Source organism: Harpia harpyja, chromosome Z, assembly GCF_026419915.1.
Source record: "Harpia harpyja isolate bHarHar1 chromosome Z, bHarHar1 primary haplotype, whole genome shotgun sequence".
In the NCBI taxonomy this organism is placed as follows: Eukaryota; Metazoa; Chordata; class Aves; order Accipitriformes; family Accipitridae; genus Harpia; species Harpia harpyja.
In genome coordinates, this window is record NC_068969.1 from 39,337,385 (window position 1) to 39,355,905 (window position 18,521).

The 18,521-nt window shown below is 37.6% G+C and overlaps 1 protein-coding gene across 1 annotated transcript in view; it reads left to right on the forward strand.

Annotated features, from left to right (window-relative positions):
- The first annotated feature begins 857 nt into the window (after positions 1 to 857).
- Positions 858 to 18,521, forward strand: part of LOC128137353 (atrial natriuretic peptide receptor 2-like) — a 35,252-nt gene continuing 17,588 nt past the window's right edge. Inside the window, 10 exon segments of the mRNA XM_052778210.1 lie at positions 858 to 949; positions 1,712 to 1,808; positions 4,495 to 4,627; positions 7,080 to 7,203; positions 9,105 to 9,209; positions 9,833 to 9,935; positions 11,501 to 11,646; positions 14,271 to 14,343; positions 16,577 to 16,724; positions 18,206 to 18,292. Coding sequence (XP_052634170.1) covers positions 884 to 949; positions 1,712 to 1,808; positions 4,495 to 4,627; positions 7,080 to 7,203; positions 9,105 to 9,209; positions 9,833 to 9,935; positions 11,501 to 11,646; positions 14,271 to 14,343; positions 16,577 to 16,724; positions 18,206 to 18,292 — 1,082 coding nt within the window. The 5' untranslated portion in view covers positions 858 to 883.

An 18,521-nucleotide genomic window follows, 5' to 3' on the forward strand; every position in this document is an offset into this window, starting at 1 on the left:
ATCCAAACAGATTTTTTAATTGATTTACAACCCCTTTCAAGATGAACTGGGCACACATTGCATTTTTTTCCTGCGATTTTGATGCAATAAATAGTGAAGTCCAAGCATTTTGATGAAGATTCTTAATGTCAGTTTGGGCTGAGAGCCAGCATTCCAGAGAAAACACAGGGAAATATTCAGGAGACCTGAATCACAACTGAAGTTCTGTGTTGGCAGTGACTTCAGCAAACATAGTCATGGACACATCTATGTCTTTATTGTACCAGCACGGCTAGGCAGAGGTCTGTTTCACCTGTGTACGTAGCAGGACACTTCTCAGGCAGAAGTTGTCCTACACCTCCAGGGACTGAGAAATTGAAGTCATAGGGTCTAATACAATTCAAGTCAGAAGGAATGTCAGGAGATCACCTAGTCCAGGCTCTAAGGTTATCTTACATAGGTGACCGTTTCTTGCCTTGGAGTTTATACACTTCTCCTCCCCCAGGCCCAGCCATGTCTCTGTGTTTATTTCCACAGTATCGATTCAACTGCCTAAGGATCAGATGCTGCTCAAGCTTGACAAGGCAATGAAATGGAATCCTCCTGTCGCTTTTCCAGCTTTGAGCTGACAGGGGCACAAAATTCAATGGTCTGAGAGCAGGGCTGCCCCTAAGACAAGTGATGATTTTTCAGAGAGGTTCAGCAGAGGCGCATAGGGATGTTTCCACCTTGCACCAAGAAGAAGTGGGGTAGGGGGGAAGAGGGAAGGAGGAGGCAGAACAGCTGCAGCAGCTGTAGTTGCCAGGTTCAGCTTGCCTAGCAACCCCCCTTCTTAGGCAAGGGCATGTAATTCAGTAGCAACAGCAACATCAGAAGCAGCCCTGACACTTGATGAGCTGGGTGCATGTTAGGGAGCATGAGAGCTGTCAAAACACCAGCCTTAGGGCTCCGAAGCCTCCTCAGTTTATTGGTGAGTAAACTACATAGATCTGCTTACCTGAACTTATTCCTGTGGTCTGTGCATACGGAAAGAACTGTATATGGCTTATTGCAGTGAAACAGCTGTTTATACGAGGCAATCATTGAATGTTATTTTAGTAACGTAGAAAACGAGTAATAGAAGAATATATTGGAAAAATCAGTTGTATAATTTTATCTTATTCCATGCATACTGTGATAAGTAATTAAGCTATTCTGATGCTGTATTCTACCTGTAATAGTCTTATGCAGTCTTAGTATTACCTATAATTATATATTAACATTTATATAATTAACAGTTGTATTGTGTTATTAAAAGTATAGCAAAAACCTACTCTTTCAAAGAGTTTAGGTGTAAAAGATTAAAAGAAACAGCAGTTTGGAGCAAGGGGGGTGCCATTTTAAACGCAAACAAAAAAAATCTTTAAATCAAATGTCTCTCTGCATATGGTCCTAGAATCACCTGCTCTTTGTAGAGAAAACCTTCTGCAAGACACAGATTAGTTAAGTCCCCTCAATGTTTCATGGATAATTTCTGGGTAGATCAAAATAATATACTGATCGAGTCTGTATATCCCTCAGAAGCTGTCATTTTTTTCTCCAGAAGTTGAAGAGAGTGATATATGCCAGGCTATGTTTCTGCATTTGGTTTGATTTCTTTAGAAGAAATACAAACTTCGGAGAAGGAACTCATCCTTCCCTTGTTCCCATACTGTCTTTTTTGGAGTCTATTCATATGCTTTTTTTCTGGCAGGTGATATTAGCGGAGGGGTGGCATGATTTAGATAACAAAGACTATGACTGTTGGCCCCTGGAAAAACCAGATGAGTATAACATGCTGGACTGTGGAGGTGAGTGAGTCCTAAAGCTGCTCAAGAAAGAGCATCTCTTGCTTGGGGAATGGTTGAAACCCCAAAATTGAAGTACTCAGAATAATACCTAACTCATGATGAATGTTATGCATGGTGGAAAGCATCTGAATCGGTGACAACGTCTCTTTCTAGAGAAATAAGTGAAAGAAAACAACCAAAAGATACTTCAGAGCAATTATTTGTCTAATATTCATTGGTTCTGAAAGATTAAAGAAATAGCAACAGCTGAATCCGTTCGTCCTGGAAGAAACTGAAAACATTTTATTTCTCTTTAGAAAACCAAATGCAACTTAATCGAAACAAAGCATGCAGGCAGCTCTGCATTGCAGCAAATTTTATTGAGTCACTGCTGAAATTTTGTAGTATCAGTTCAAAAGTGGACTGTGTTTAAACACTCCGGCCAGTAAACAAAATCACTGATTCTACAAGTCATGCTTTTCCACCTTGCTCAAAACTGTGTTCCATAAATACTTAAAAAAAAATCTAAGATCTTTAATCACTTATTCCAGTCAATTTCACAAATGAATTTATATGATGAGATAATAAAAAATAGAATAATTATTTATGTTGGAAATTGATTTTTTGAGATTTAAAAATAATTAAAGAGCAACTGAAATATGAGAAAGTCAATTTAAATATGAGAAAAAACTTTTATACTGTAACGGTGACCAAACAGTAGAACAGGTTGCCCAGAAAGGTTGTGGTTTCTCCATCCTTGGAGATTTTCAAAACCCTACTAGACAAGATCTAGAGCAACCTGCTTTACATGATCCTGCCTTGAGCAACAAAGGGTTGGACCAAATGATTTCCAGAGGTGCCTTCAAATTTCAACTATTCTGTGATTTTGTGACTCTGTAACTGATAAATGACTGACGTAAAGCAACACTTTTGTTTCTGTTGTAGAAGATAAGACCAGAGACAATGTGTTTCAATATGGTTTTTAGGAAAAATAAGAACACCTGTGAAACTAATACTGATAAAACACTCCAGGAAATACACTGCTGGGTCACACCCTGAGCTCAATATTACGATTAAACATTTTCCAAAGAGTTCTGTTGGAACAGTGAAATTCAAAGATTATCTAGGTGATTGTCAACTAAGACTTTTATCCCTGTACGAATTTACTATTACTTTAACATTGAAACAACTATTTACCAGAAAAGATTACTTGTTTAAAGCTATTCTTGCTAATAATCAAAGTGTGAACTGAATACAAGGGAAATTAATATGAGGAGGTTGTTTAATTAACATATATTCTTTACAAACAGGTTTGGAATGAACTCCAAGCTCTATCCTACCTTTCTCTGTGGTTCTTCCTTGTCATCTTCTGGGCATTGCTAAAAGCAAAGCAAGAGGCATATACTGTAGCCTGATTGCTGTGGATTTAACACAAGATCTTCAAAGCATTTAGATGTGGGAGTATCTATCATTGAAAGAAGAGTTTTGTTTATTTTTGTGAGACCTTAAAGGGAATTAGAAAGTAATTAAACAAATTTATGCTGACCTTTTCCCTTCATTCTCACACATTCTCTGAAGCTCAGCTCTCTCTTACCTTTTAGGGCAAATCACACTAGCATTTTGTAAATCTTTGTGTTGTTGTTTCTCTCATAGTGTTAGCATTTATTGAGGAAGATGTGAAATCAAGAGGTTATTTTATAATTTTCTTCTTTATATCTGAAAGGTAATTACATTTAGGGGAAAAAATAGCAGCTTCACTAACAGTGCAAGTGAAGAATACATTTGTAAAAACAACTCCAGAGTAATAAAAGAGTTTAAAATGGAACAAAACCAACAACAAAGTGAGATTCTCTTGAAGGGCAGGTTTACCCATCCTCTGCATAAGGGATTTGAAACTTCCTCACAAACTGAGAGCTACACACTTGCATGATGTAAGTAATTTGATGTGGCGAGAATTAAAACCTTCACCCAACAGTATGGAAAGAGATAGGTGAATGGAGTGGGAAGATTTTGATAGTGTTGTTTAAGAATATGGATTAAAAACCTCCCGTCTCTTATGTCACTTCATTCCCAGCCTCAGAGCAGGTAATATGGTATCCCAGGGACAAGAGAGATGACTGGGATAAATCATCTTTCCCAATAAGAATGTGGAAATGGAAAATGACACATGTCTGAGTAGCACTCCTTCCACTGTCCTCTGTTCTAGATGTGGTATGGTTTTACAAAATGAGAATGCTTTCGTAAATATATTAGTATAAATAATTCATGTCTCATGAGGTTAAGGGTTTTGACTGAATTTCTTGTGTGCTAGAGTTGTCTGTTCTTCTTCCATAATGAGGTATGCCACAGTGAAAGCAGCTAAGAATGAAGAGAAGTGTTTATTGCCTCATCAAAGAGGAAAACAAATATATCAGGACAAGCAGCACTGCATTATACTGGGAGTAAAGACACTTCAGATAAGATGACCAGATTCGTTGTCATATTTCTCCAATTGCTTGATTTTTTTTAAAGCGAGTGTCAGAATTGTTCAGTTAATGTGCATTTGTGTTTACCTATACAGCCACTAAAATGGATGACTGTTTTGGGCTCATAAAAAGCAATAGGAACAACTGATGAAAATCACTACAGAGAAAATTCTACATTTGTGTGCATCTGTAAAATAGAAAAGTATAGCAAATGTGTTAGCCCATCACTGTGTTGTTTCTAGGCCTGGAGATGGCATGGGTGCAAAGGCCTCCAGAAAAGGCTGTGAGTGGAGAATTCTTCAATGTGACCTATGCAGTTTTTGCTTCAGACAGCTTTTATCAATATGCAGTGCAAAATGGAATCCTTTCTCACAGGTATTAACTCCAATAAAAATGCTTTCATTGTCATGATTACATGGGGATTCTGTATGTACATTTTCAGTTACATAATTGGAACACATATTCTGGGGCTCCTTGCTAATTCTTTGCATCTCTTTAGGTCTTTTTTAGTGCTGTTTGCCCTGACATTTTCCCCTCTGCATTGGCTTTGCTCTCAGATAAGCCATCATGGCATGCTTGCCCGCATGGCCAAGGATAGGGCACATCATCCTGTACCTGTATTACTGTCTCAGTGCAACTCTGAACATCACAAGGAATTTACAACTGAAGTTTAAGCACAAGTCCCAAATTAACTATGTCTTATACTCATTTTAATCATAAGTGTGTTTGAAGTGCACAACATGGATATGAAAAAGAGCCTGGCCCAACCCTGAATCCACTGAATTTAGTGATGAACTTCTTTTGATTTCTGTGGGATTGAAATCAGTCCAAAAGCTTATATAGCAACTCAGAGATTGTGTAGATAACTGTAGACAACAGAGGTTAAATATGGAATGTTTATGGGTACCCATAAACTCCAGATCACTTAGAGGCTAATAAGCCCTGATTTTACACTTTTGTCTGTACATAGCAGTTCTCCATCCATATACAGCAATGTCTGGGACAGAGGTTGCAGCTGTATTTCCCCACTTTCTGTGATGTGCTTGGTTAGTGTAAGAGAGGTTTATGGAAAACGTCATATTTTTCTCTGCCAGTCTGAGTGTTCACATTGCAAAGTTCAGATTGTAAAAGCTGTTATCCAGAGATATTTTTTTTTCATATTGAAAGATGACCTATAATCAATTTGCAATGGTAAAAAGTTGATATTGGATTTTGATCATCTATGTACTGTGGTTACACAGTTTTGCAAAATTTGTTTATCACATTTTCTGAAATTTATGGCTAGTAATAGTTCCAAGAACTTAACCATAAAGCAGTTTTTTTCACTGCTTGGAAATGAATCTGTTTTTCTAGTCTTACCAGGGAGGCCCACTGCCTTACATCAGTAAGGAATTTGGAAAATTCTGCTTTTTGTGTACTCATACATATCTTGCACACAGAAACAGATGGTAAATATTTTAAAAGAGAGAAATCTATGCAGCAGTTTTTCAAAGGGATCAAATTTGCACCTCATTTTAACTAGAAGACTATCTGGTTGACTCATAAGCTTACAGTGGCTGACCCAAATATGGCTGAGGCTGGCAAGTCAAAGTATGGGTGTCAGCATAATCGGGTGAAGGCCGTGATGAAGATATTGAATAGAAAATAGAGAATACAGGATAAATTTTAAAAAGCAGCCGTAAGGACAAATATGTGATGGAATTAGGCAACAGCTTGCTTAAGTATTTTTTAAACTCCCAGCATGGAGTCAAAGGCAAATAGATTTTAATATTTTATCTGTTTAGATGCCTTGGGGATTGACAAATTTGCTTATCTCAAGTTTCAAGTATGTCTATGCCTTTGTAAATCTGGCCATTAACACAATCTGTGTCAACCAGATCCCCCATGTATGTGTTTATTTCTTATAATACAGTCTTCTGTCTTAAATCTGCTCATTACTGGCTAGTTCTTCTTTCATTAAAAACAAACTGAAAAATAAATCCTGGTGCTCTGGCATTGCTTTATAGAGATCCATCACAAGTGCATAACATTTCAACTAAAAGCTACAACTACGTCTGGCTGTATCTACTGAGTAAACCATGTTTGCAGAAAATTATTTTATTTTAAAGCCAAGTTTATTAGGGTGATAACCAACTGAAAGTGTAACTGAGGATACAGTGGGAAAAAGTGTTGCATCACACATTTCCAGGTAACTACGTTAGTCTTTCAAGGATGACATTTCAAAAGGCCCACCTTGTTTTGCAGAACAGTCTGTTCATAAAGTCCACTTTTTGCTATAAATTTTTGGTTTGCAGAATTGTATCTGATATTATTGTCCAATATAGTTATTCTCCTTGGCTGTTCGCATTGTAGAGCAAAGACTGGAGCTCAATGATATGTATGAATCACCTGCATAGATAAATGTATATAATTGAAAACACTGAGAATAAAAGTAGCCAGGGACATATATTTCTGATAGTGGAAGTAGAGTAATGGTATCTTGTTCTGTGCCAGATATAGTGGTACCAAGTAATCCCATCTGGTCATCAAGTCAGTCTGGGGAGAGAAGTGGAGGTGAGTACCTGCTTGCAGCATAGTATCTGCCAGAAGTCCCTACCACATGGCAGTAGACAGTGATCCAGTTGACAGCAAGCTTCATTGCTCTAGAAGCGCTTCAACCAGAAGCAAAACAAAAGAGAAAGAAGTGGTGTAACTATGTTTATTTCACTGCATATGTTTTTGCTGCTAATTTTTCTGTGCAGGATAAAGAACAGGCTTTCATGTGCTTGTTGCAGTTTTGGGGAATGAGGAATGAGTATAAAAGTTTCTCTTTCTGCTGCTTGGCTAGCAATGCTACTGCTGCGAAGGAATTCTGTGAGGAGCATGAATGCCCTGCCAGCTGGAAAGATGCAAACGGGGAGAACTGCTGTGTCTACCATGCCAACATTCACTCCTGTCCTTTGGCCTTCATGGTTAGTATAATGGTGCAGCATCATGTGCTCTGTTCTTGCTACTGAATGAGACATCATTGTAATAACCAGGTTCAAGTTTATGAAGTCTTTCTGTGATTACAATTAGACCAAATCTATAGCTCACTAAAACCACTGTGGGGATATCTGTCAGTTTTAGAATTTTTTGCACTGGATGCTGAGGCTCCAAAGCAAATGGCTGGATTTTTGGACAAGGCGGTATTCGGAGTCTCTCATTATTAGTGGGGCCAGTTTCATCTCTTTGCAATTACTTGACTTAGATTTCTGTACAGTTAATAGAGAAAGAAAGACATATCATTTCATTCTAAAGCAAGCAGGGTGAATTGTCAGTTGGAAGTGTTACTGTCTCTGCAGCGTATAGAGGGACCCTGAATGATTTGCTTGAATTACTGAAGTTGAGTGGGGTAAGTATCACTGATTACTGAAGTTGAGTGCGGTGAGTATCACTGGCTGTGACTTGTAGAACTGAAGCCTGTATACACATGTCCTGAGAAGGAATTATTTTTCTGTATTATATCAGAGCAAAAAAAAGGAATCCGAATACATGATAACAAAATTTGTTCATGCAATGTAAGCAGGATCCATTCTTAACTTGGCTGTCCCTCTTTGAATGAATATTTAGTCTTTCTAGTTGACCTCCCTTCTGGCAACCTGACACATTCTTTGTGATCAAAGATGGTGTAATAGAAAACCTAGTGTACACGTCTTGTGGCTATTTCATGTACCCTTCTGTGTGAAGGCTTAATGTCTCCACAAGAGCTCTAGCTTACTTCTTGGCAGTCTCTTCATAAGGAGCTGTTTTAGTAACAACTCCCTGGGGGCCTTAGCTGATACCACAACTTTGGTTTAAAAGAGGAATCCCTGCTGGAACCATCACATCAAAACTTTTATCTAGAACCACAGTAAAGAACTTCAACATCCCACCACTGCAGTAACCTCTCCATTATTTCTTACTTTCACAGTTAGTTCTGCTTGGAATTAAGGTTTGGAAAAGGTGAAAGCATGTAGCCAACATGCATCATCTGGCTTCCTTGCAATACTGTAAATATTTCAGTTCCTGCTTAGGAGAAGTCTAAGCAGGTTGGCTGTCATGCAGCAAAAAGGCCATGAGTATCATTGCATAAGACTGAACACACACTTCAAAGCAAGGTTTTTCCATTATTTGAGAGGAGGTTTTGTTGGGGTTTTTTTTGCAGTGTCATGATTTTTAAATGTTTTATCTTGGTTAACATGAACTCCAGTTCTTTTGATTTGGTCTATGTCTTACAGTGCATTGAAAGAAGTGCATGAAGAAATATCTGGAGTTAGGAGACAGACTTAATCCTTTCAAACAAACAAAAAAATGCAAGATCTTCAGACAGCCAAAATAATGCTCTATGGCTGCAATTCCTGGGAGGTTCACATCTTAACAGCTTTACTGAGAAATGCTCTGCAAACAGGCACAGAAGAGATGCCTTCCTTTCTCATTAAAGAAAAAAAAAGCTGCCTTGTCAAAAGTGAAACTGCAATAAACCCCCTTTAGAAAAATATTAAAAATGGGATATGATTGTGGTTCTGGTTCTAATATAGCAAATCCTGAAAAAGTGTATTAGCTTCATAGAATTACTGCATTTAAAATTTGGGACCACATTTTGGCTCATGTATTTTTAAAAATAACAATATTTGTGAGATTTTAACTCAGTATTGGCACAATTTCTTCTCTCTTATTTTATCTTTTATCACAGAACAGTGTTGCTTGTGCTTTGTCATTTTAATAGATTTGGATATAAAATATCACATTATTTGTTCTTAGAGAACACAAGTCATTTTAAGAAAGCAAAAGAGGAGGAGCTAGTATTTTATTGTGTCATGGTTTACTGACGTAACCAATATGTCTGATAAAGGGTAGAGGAGGAATATGTGGTCCGTGGATCCCAGATGATGGCCAGATATTTACTCACACTTTGTCTACAGCTGGCAAAATGAGCCAAAGAAACTGGACTGCCAAGGTAAGGTATATTTATTGCATACAGGATTTTACCTAGTTTGCTCTTTTCAGAACTTACTTGCTAGTAGTTTAGTGCAGTTCATGTACGTGTTCCCCATCTCATTTATTTGTCAGTGTTATGTGTGTAAGTGATGCATATGGCTGAGTAATATCGATTCCCAACTGACTTGAGTTGGAAGTAACAGTTTTTCACACTACTACTCCCTAGGTAGTAAGTAGAAGTAATGGGGATGGGAGGGTAGAGAATATCCTCATCTGTCCATTTAAGGCCTACACTAACAATATATTGCACTACTGACTGGAGGGTGTTACAGGTTAATATGGTCATTAGGGGGCTTCTACCCAGCAGAAGTAACAGGGAAGCAAATGTGACAGAATGCACAGGCTGATAGCCCTGCTTGGTGAAAAAATACAAACCAGGAGGGGAATTAGACCTGCCTTTCCCACAAGAGTTGTGTCTCCTGCTTCTGGGTGTCTCCCCAGTCAAGGATACCTGTCCTTCCTGATTCTGAAAAAATGCATGCATTCTTTTGCAAGACACCACAATTGGACAATTGTTGGTACAATAGCCTACTGTATGCAAGTGAAGTTTTGATGCTTCTGCTTTGTTCACTTGTTTGGCAGGTTGTTTTAGTTCATGTGGGTGTGACTTCTCTCATCGCACATGTCAGAGTTGGGAGAATGCAAGTTGCTCTGGAAGCAAAAACCACAGTCCTTCCCGCAGTAGGTATGACATAAAATGAAGATGTGAGGGAATTGCCTATTGACTGCAAATCCCAATGCTTTTATCATTCATGCATGGTTACCAAGAGCAAAAGGGACTCCTATCCCCGTCTTACCATTGAAAATGCACAAAAATCTTCCTAAAATTCTTCTTCACATAACACTGAACATCTGTAAAACTGTTTGAGCTTCTAACTTATGTATGAATCTAGAACAGTAGGAAGCCACTCTTGTCAAATAGGTAAAGTCAAATACCATGCCAAATGGCTGCAGGTACTACAAGGCTTAGCTGCAGTTGATGGGGATGTGAAAATATTCTTCCAGCTAGTATGTTGTGACGATCTGGACACTCTTCATCTGAAGGGGACCAGGCTAGCCTTAAGCATACTGGAAAGGTAGAAACCCATCTTGGTTCCCTTGTTCACATTAAAATTCAGTTGCTCCCAGAGGCATCAGTCTTTCATTCACTTTAGTATAGCTGTATGCAGGGAAGCAGAAATAACTGTAACAATTCTCTTAGCAATGTAAAATTTAAAAACTGTAGTTATTTAATAAGTTAAACACACAACCTGAAGAAAAGTACTGGGTAAAATAGGAATGTCATCACAGTTCTCTTGTTAGTTACTCTTCTGGAAGTTTGAGAATATATTTCCCAATGTTATGAAAAAAAAAAAGAACCAAAGCAACTCCAGTGTGGATGGAAATACTTAGCTATAGAATTTGCTATTCATTTCAAGACAGCTGCAGCTGAGTTTTCCAGGAAACTTACAATTTATCAGAAAAGAAATCTAAAATATGCAGCTCTATCCCTGAGGCAGAAAGACTTCTGTGATTATCCTGGTATTATCCTGGAATCAAATGGACTGAGGTAAAATTATTACTGAGCAGTGCATTTTTGTTGTTGTTGTTGAGGCTTTTTTCAAAAAGGGTATTACATAATGACAGAATAATACCTTCAGTTCATCTCAGAAGGCTGCAGTACAGCATGATATTAGTTAGTCATAGAGGTAAAACTGAAACACCATTCAGGACATGGGAGAAGGAGTTTTGTCCTTTAGGGCTTTTGTTTTAAATCACACTTGATACTGCTGGTAATTTTCTTAAGACCTTGGAAAAAAAGAAACCTTCTTGAAGTACGAGTTTCATTCCTCAGTATTCAGTGCCTTCTGCTGCTGCTGAGGAAAGGTCACTGGCTTCTGGGGATCTCAAGGGCTGGATTAAGTACAAAGAATAGAAAAGACAATGCCTGCCTTGAGGAACTTTAAGTCTCAGAAAAAACAGATGGACAATGAGAAACAGAGTAATGATGAAGTGATTTATACACCAAACATGTCAAAGGCTCTGATATCATTAACAATTTAATCTGATCAAAGAGATCCTGTATCACTTTAAAAATTCAGATTATTCTTTCAGCTGCTTGGGTGCTATATCTGGATTTTTCAAAATGTATTCTTTCTGGTACTCTGAGGTTTCCCAGATCAAGAACCATGTGTTTAAATCTGAATACAACCTTGTGGAAGGATGAAGCTGCCTTAAAGTATTCTGATATGTGTTTCCTTTTCTTATCAGTCTGTGGAGATGGTTTTTGTGAGGAAGAAGAAGGCTGCTCTATCTGTCCAGCAGATTGTGGGGAATGCCCACTCTCTGCTGATGCTAGGATAGCAATTGCCTTACCAATATGTTTAGTCTGCACTGGCTTCATTTTGACAGTAATGGTAAGTATCCTGTCTCTCCTCCTCTATTTCCTTTCTCTTACTTCCATGATTTGGTTAGCTAGAGTAGAGCTCTGTTTTAGTAGAGGGATAGATTTTCTTCTGCATCCAGAACCTGTGTGCTATGTAAAAAAGCAGAAGGAAGGGAAACAACATTTTTGGCTTCTTTATGAGAGGAGGCTCATTGGGCTAGGAATTTGCATCCTGTAAGACAGAAGCCTGAAGAGGAATGTAACAGAGAGATGGATATATAATGGTAAAAGAATAAGAGGTTTTTCACAGCATAGGAACTAGGCGGTGCTAGTAAAGTAAGAGCACTTTTTGCTCAGAATAAAACTGTTATGAAATTAACTGCTTCAAAACCCTATGGAGGCCAGAAGTATAAATGAATTCAAAAATAATTTGGCAAATTCATAAAGGGATTAACTCCACCAGAGGCCATTAAATCTCAGAGTCCAAATACAACTTATAATGGAAAACATTCAACTTGGGATATTCTCAAAAGAAATAATAATAAGAGGATCTTTCCTTTTTTTCTGTGGGTTTTTTTTTTAATTTTATTTTATTTTTTAATAGGCTAATTTACTTAGTGTAAGTGAACCATTTTGGTTCAGTATAAAGTGATTAATTTTATATAATAGTTATCAATTATTATAACAGACTCATGAAGGAAAAACAAAAAGGGAATGAGGAGAGAGGAGTGTATGAATATAGGAGAAATATTTTTGGATACCTTTGAATGAAAATGTCTGTATAAAGAGGAGACAGCATGCTATTATGGCTTATTACTTCACAGTGCTTCTGAGAAAGAGGATCTACATTCCATATGGGTCTGTATCTTGAAAAAAAATATGTTTCTGAATTTCATAACAAGGATTTAGCAGATGAATATGGCAGTTTTAGAGTCATTATATTGACTATGTACATAACAGATAATTTATTTGCTGTTTGGCCTATAAATCCTGTAAATCGACAGGCTCCTCTTTCCTCAGGGATTCCCTCTCTTTCTATCTTGTACTGCAGTTGCAGTGAGCACCTGAGGTAGGCAAGAGCACTGAGGGGGAATGAGCAGGAGAAGGCTGATGGCCCACTGAGTAAGGTACTACAGGAGGCCTGAATCACAATTAGGTGTCTTCTCTATTCTGTGCCTCTCTGTGTGGCTTTGTGAGTGAGGAATGGAAGCACTGTTGAAAACTATTTGAGCATTTATAATCCACAGGGCAGTTGTGACAATGTGTTTATAGTAACTGTCCTGTAAAACCATATGATCTGATAGAAATGTATAATTGGACAGATGAGAAGTTCAGACAGTTTTAAACAATTGGCATTTTAGAAAGAGCAATGGAGTTTCTTGGCCTTGCATAGGTTTATCTAAAGGTCTTTTAGCAAAATTTACCTATTATTTCTGCTATTTTTGTAGGTTTTGAGGTTTATTTTTTTTCTTCTTGCATTTCTGTATACTTCTTCCTGCCAAATTCTGCAGTAGCATCTTCTTTTTTTAATGTTTTATTTAGGTGATAAGTAAACAAGATAGGAAAGATCCTTTTATCTAATTCAGTAATTAATATAATGTAAAAAGAACCATGTGGGAAACTAATGCCTTCTTTAATCATTCAAGCAGAGGAGAGGATTCCTTTGATATCAGTGTCTCTAGCAAGCCTAGTGGTCACTTCCAGCTAATATGTCTTTTTTCAGTCATACCTTTGCAAGACAAAATGTAGCTGATGTCTTTTCTCCAAAACATTTTAAAATAAATGGGATTACTTAATTTTCATTCAGCGAGCTCTATATTTGTCATAAATTTCTACCAAAATATCGACACAATCTCCGCACCATGTTCCTTGCATATTATCTGGGCTCCTGTTACCTGTTTCAATGAATGCATAATTCCTAATGTTAAATTCCACACTATAAAAAATGGTATAATGATGGTAAAATTCTGCTTTGGTTTGATATTTTGGCATTGACTGCAGCTATAACAACTGTATAATTTAATCTGCTGCTCCTCTTTTGAAAGCATATATTTACACTTTCTACATTAGTTTTGCATGTCAGCTCTACAGGAAATCAGCTATTAGATTGATGCCTTCTTTGCAAAGTAACCACAGAATCCCTACTAATATTCTTTATGCCAGAGTATTTGACATAATATGACCTCATTTGTGGATCGGGGGCTAATTCTATTACAGGATATAAGATGTACTGCTCCTTACCTTGGGGTTGGGATGTAGTGTGTTCTTGTCATGCACTTACATAGCATAGGACATTTCCGTGACATGAGTTGTTGTAAACCACTCATCTGATGTCCAGGCTGACATGTAAAGGTAGTGCATAAGAAGTATTGACAATAATGGAGAGTTTGTAGCCAATGCAAAATATAACATGTAATTAGATTCTAGAACATAGATTGTACAGTTTTTAAGATACTTATCAGATGCTGTTTTCTTTTAAGCCTGTTATTAATACTCTTGGTTCTAATATTACTCATAAGATACATGTTGGATGCTTAAACAGCAGATTTTGTTTGGATACTTATAAACTTTCATATTTGAAAAAAATAATCTCTGCTTTAATTCCTTTGAAGACAGTAAAGCTACATCAGGAATTAATTTGATTGGGTTTTGTAGTGGTTTCAATATCAGAAACAAAAGATGTTTTGGGATGAAAGCTGGATTATAGACTTCGCCTGCATCAAACAAGGTTAGTAACTTGTCATTTTGATACTAAAACCAGTTTCCTTAATCATGTTGAGAAATAATCTCAGTCATAAGTACATCTTCATGTTTTAAGGGTCTTATAAAAGGTGAACCAATTTGTGAAAGACATAGCCAAAGTTTCGTCCCTGTAACCTCTGTGAGCTGATCACTGATATTTTTGTTTATTGAAACTTTAGATGTCAAAGTTATTTTAAATAGTTTCCTTCTTTTTAATGGTGATTTGTCAATTAAAAAGGACAGGCCTATCCCAAAATAAACAGCTAAGCTCTGGACTTGGACAAAATAAATTCCAGTTGCTTCAGTGGATGTATCATTCTGTATAATTGGTCTCATTAAGTTGCACACATATAATGAGGGATATAATGAGATCTTCAGTTCTCTCAGTGTATGCTATCTGTGACAGACTTGCTGCAAAATGTAATTCATTGTGGCCGGAGTTTTCTTCATTTTACCTTCTGGATATAAAATATGATTTAATTGGTTCTAATTAAACATGTTAAGAATAAAATCAGATATTATTATATGCTTTACTATGCTGCTTGTAAAATAGGTATAGATTATTTACTTTGCTGTTCATTGTTTTAGCATTCAGAAGGAAAACAATGCCTAGACCCTCTGAAAGGGTAAATCTGCAGAAATCTGCTTAAGTTGATAGGTCTGTGCTGGTGTATACTCTCTCACTTTTTGTCTCTGTGAGGAATTGCTAGAAAGGTGTCTGCTTTAGCTGTGTTATGTCATTGTGTTGCTAGTGGAAGTGTCAAGACATTCTTGTGTTATTATATAGTAGAGAGACTTTCAGCTTTGGACTAGAATATTAATTTCTGTGTAGTTTTGATATGATATCCGCGTTGCTGTAAAGAACAGATGTTGGTTTAGAAATTAATTTGAGTACATAAACCAAACCAAATTTCAATCCAAATTTGTGAAAACAGAAATGGAACACTCAAGGAAAAGTGTCTTTCAAAAATAAACATGAGAAAATTTTCAGCTGATAGTGAATTAGAAGAGGTCATAAAAATCACAGAAGAAGATAAACAATGGAAAGAGACTGAAGGAAATTAGAAGCACGATCAAAAAATAGCACATTAAAAATTAATTTGAAAAATCTAAGATGAAAGACATAGTTTTCTTGGAGAGGAGCCTATGAAGCAACAATACTGTTTAAGACCTAGGAGTGGTAATTAACAACTTAAGGTTAATAAGCACTGATAATGTGATGAGATTTGGAAACAGACAGTATGTATCCTCTGGACAGAGCTGTCCAGAGATACCCATAGTTGCCTGAAATGTACAGTTATCTAAATTGAAACACATCAGCAGTGCTATACCCAGGGTATGTAGCCTGTACTGTGAAAAATTTGCTTTATGTTTTCAAGATAACTCCTTTTTTGGTGCATTGCACCATATATATATATATATATATATGTATATGTGTACACTCTTATTCTCAAAGCTATCTCAGGGATCTCTAATATATTTTTGGGTGGAATGCTGTAGAAAGACTCCAAATGTCAACGCAATTTTGAACTGCATATGGATAATACTGTGGTATGGGAACATGGCAGTCCTGATGCAAGGTGAGATGCTGAACTTCCTCAGCAACACTTTATTGGATACTCATACCAGGGAGAATTGAGAGGTTTCAGCAATGCTGAGTCTAGTTGGCTAAATCTGGGTTTTAACTGGAGATGGTGAAATGAGATGTAATGTGATGTTACCTTGAGCTGGTCAACAACAGAGATGAAAAAACAGAAGTTAGGATCATTGATTTTTTTTCATCTGAGACTATTGTTGCTCTTCTCGGACTTCCCTCTAGTGTCAGAATCACTTCCCACATCCTTGTACTTTACAGTCTTCTAGGAGCTCCAAATAGACTTGTTAAAGTATGGCACAGGGCTTGTTCTGCTTCCCTGGGTTCTGTCCTCGGCATCTAAGTAGCAGCAAGGGCTAATCATCCCAAGAACAGAGATACGAAACTTACACTGAAACCCGGGGATTAGTGAGAAAGATCTCTGGCAATGAATCACCTCTGGAACTTTTTTTACTTTTTATGGAGCACTCACGTTCCAAGCAATGGCTTTCTGTCCTAAGTGTTAACAAGACTGGACAAGATGCAAAGATTTGGAGAATTTGCTATATTTTTCTGCCTCTGGAGTCTCTAGCTGGGCAATAATATGCATCTTCAGGTGTCTTTTCTCATCCCACATCCCATTTAGATCACGTAGTACGGACAGCAACAGGAAGCATGATGAGTGCTCCCCCAGCACACAGTGACTCCAATGCCAGCTGTATCACTGCTCTGAGTTCCTGCACAGCAGCTGCTAGTGTGTCCAGGAAACAGTACTTCACCCAGACTGGGAGATAGTAAGTCAATGTATTACTTGTTTACTGCAGTACCTACTACACCATAGTTTCACCTTGCTTTCTGGTTCTTGCCACTTTACTGTTGATAGGTAGTACAAAAGCTTCCATTTCTCTTGCTAGGCTAAATCCAGTAAGTTAGTATCATCACCTGACTTCTGTACCACATACATTCTGTGGAATATCTTATATGCCAGGCTTCTGTTGTGGTTGTCATTTCCTCTTTTCTCTTGGGTTGTTAAAAGGCTGTGGCTGCATAATGTGTCTTGTATCTGTCCATGAATGGCCCTTACTGTTCAAATATATTTGGAACCAAGGCTTTTATGCAGCCTTTTTTCTAAAATGCAGGCAGAGCACAGCTAGGTTCTTTGCACTAAAGAGTGGCATCCTATACAATAGCACATTAGAAATCTTGTCCTTAAACCAGCTGATGTGGCTGAAGATACAGAGCATTTCACCTCTGGATCACATTATAAAGGTGCACATCATATAACTATATGAGCAAATAGTATAGCCATATCCTGCTATCCAGAAAACAATTTTCCCATAGAAATAATACAATTAGGGGGTAGGGGCAGAACATGTATGAAGATAGAAGTCATACCTACCATTTGAATACACAGGGAAGGATCCGTGATTTGCAGGATAGAGGAGCTTAGGGTCATCGGCTGGGCAAGCAGCTGCACAGATCACTGTTCTGGAAAATCACAGCTACTTCATTGAGTGACATTGAGAGACACTGTGTCCAGCACAGATCTTTTACAGTGAGCATTTTTGCTGCTTCTTTCTGAATTATGATATTTTCATCATCATCCTCTTCTTCAGATGAATCAAGGTCAAACACATTCATCAAGGGTGAAAGATGTAAGAATGGGGCATTCAGTCTCATTGGCAAAGCACCTATATCTGCTACACCACAGACCCCATACTCTGTATTTATATGGTGGGTATCACTTAAATTCCTGCATGTATGTCCACTGTATTCCTTTATTATTCCATGGAAAATTGCTTTGCTGTCTATCAAACTCAGCTGCTTCATCGCTGAGAATGCTTCATCCCATGAGAACAAAAGGATGTTAAATATCAGTGGTGGTTCTCCAAAACAGTAGGCAGAAGCAAGGGATAGCAGGGATGTGTTTCACTAGCTCTGACATTTCCTGTAAAGTAGTAGTAGTAATAATACTATTCCATCATCCAACTGCCTCAACTGACCCTAACCTCATATGTTCCAAATGTCACCCACAGATCAAGAATGCTTGAATATAAATGCTAATGCTTCCCTTATCATAGAAACAGGGCCCTGTTGCCTGTCAGGTACTCAGATCCAGATTTACACCCACATACGGACATGTTTAAATTCTGTGCCTCATCTTGAGAGATATGAAGCTGCCCACTGTAGAAAAAAAATCCAGCCCATTTTTGTAGCCTGGATGGATTATGAAGTTGGCCTAAAACTCTGTGAACAGCATTTCATTCTGTTTCAGTGATGGTAGAACAGTGGCCATAAAGAAAATAATGAAGAAGGCATTCTCGCTGTCCAAATCCATACGTAAAGAAGTAAAGCAAGTGAGGTAAGAAGTGAAACCTGAGAAGTCTATGTCGTTCTATTTTTATGCTGGTTCTTTAGGGGTTACAATCTGTCCAAATGTGACTGTAAATTCATATTCCTCTTTCTTTCAAACTTTGTTTTGACACCAGATCAAAATCTCCTTATGCCAGTTTTACTCTTCTGTCTACATTGTGAGACAAGGCACTTGGTCTTCCAGTTATCTTACAAAAAGCAGGAGGGACATCCATGAA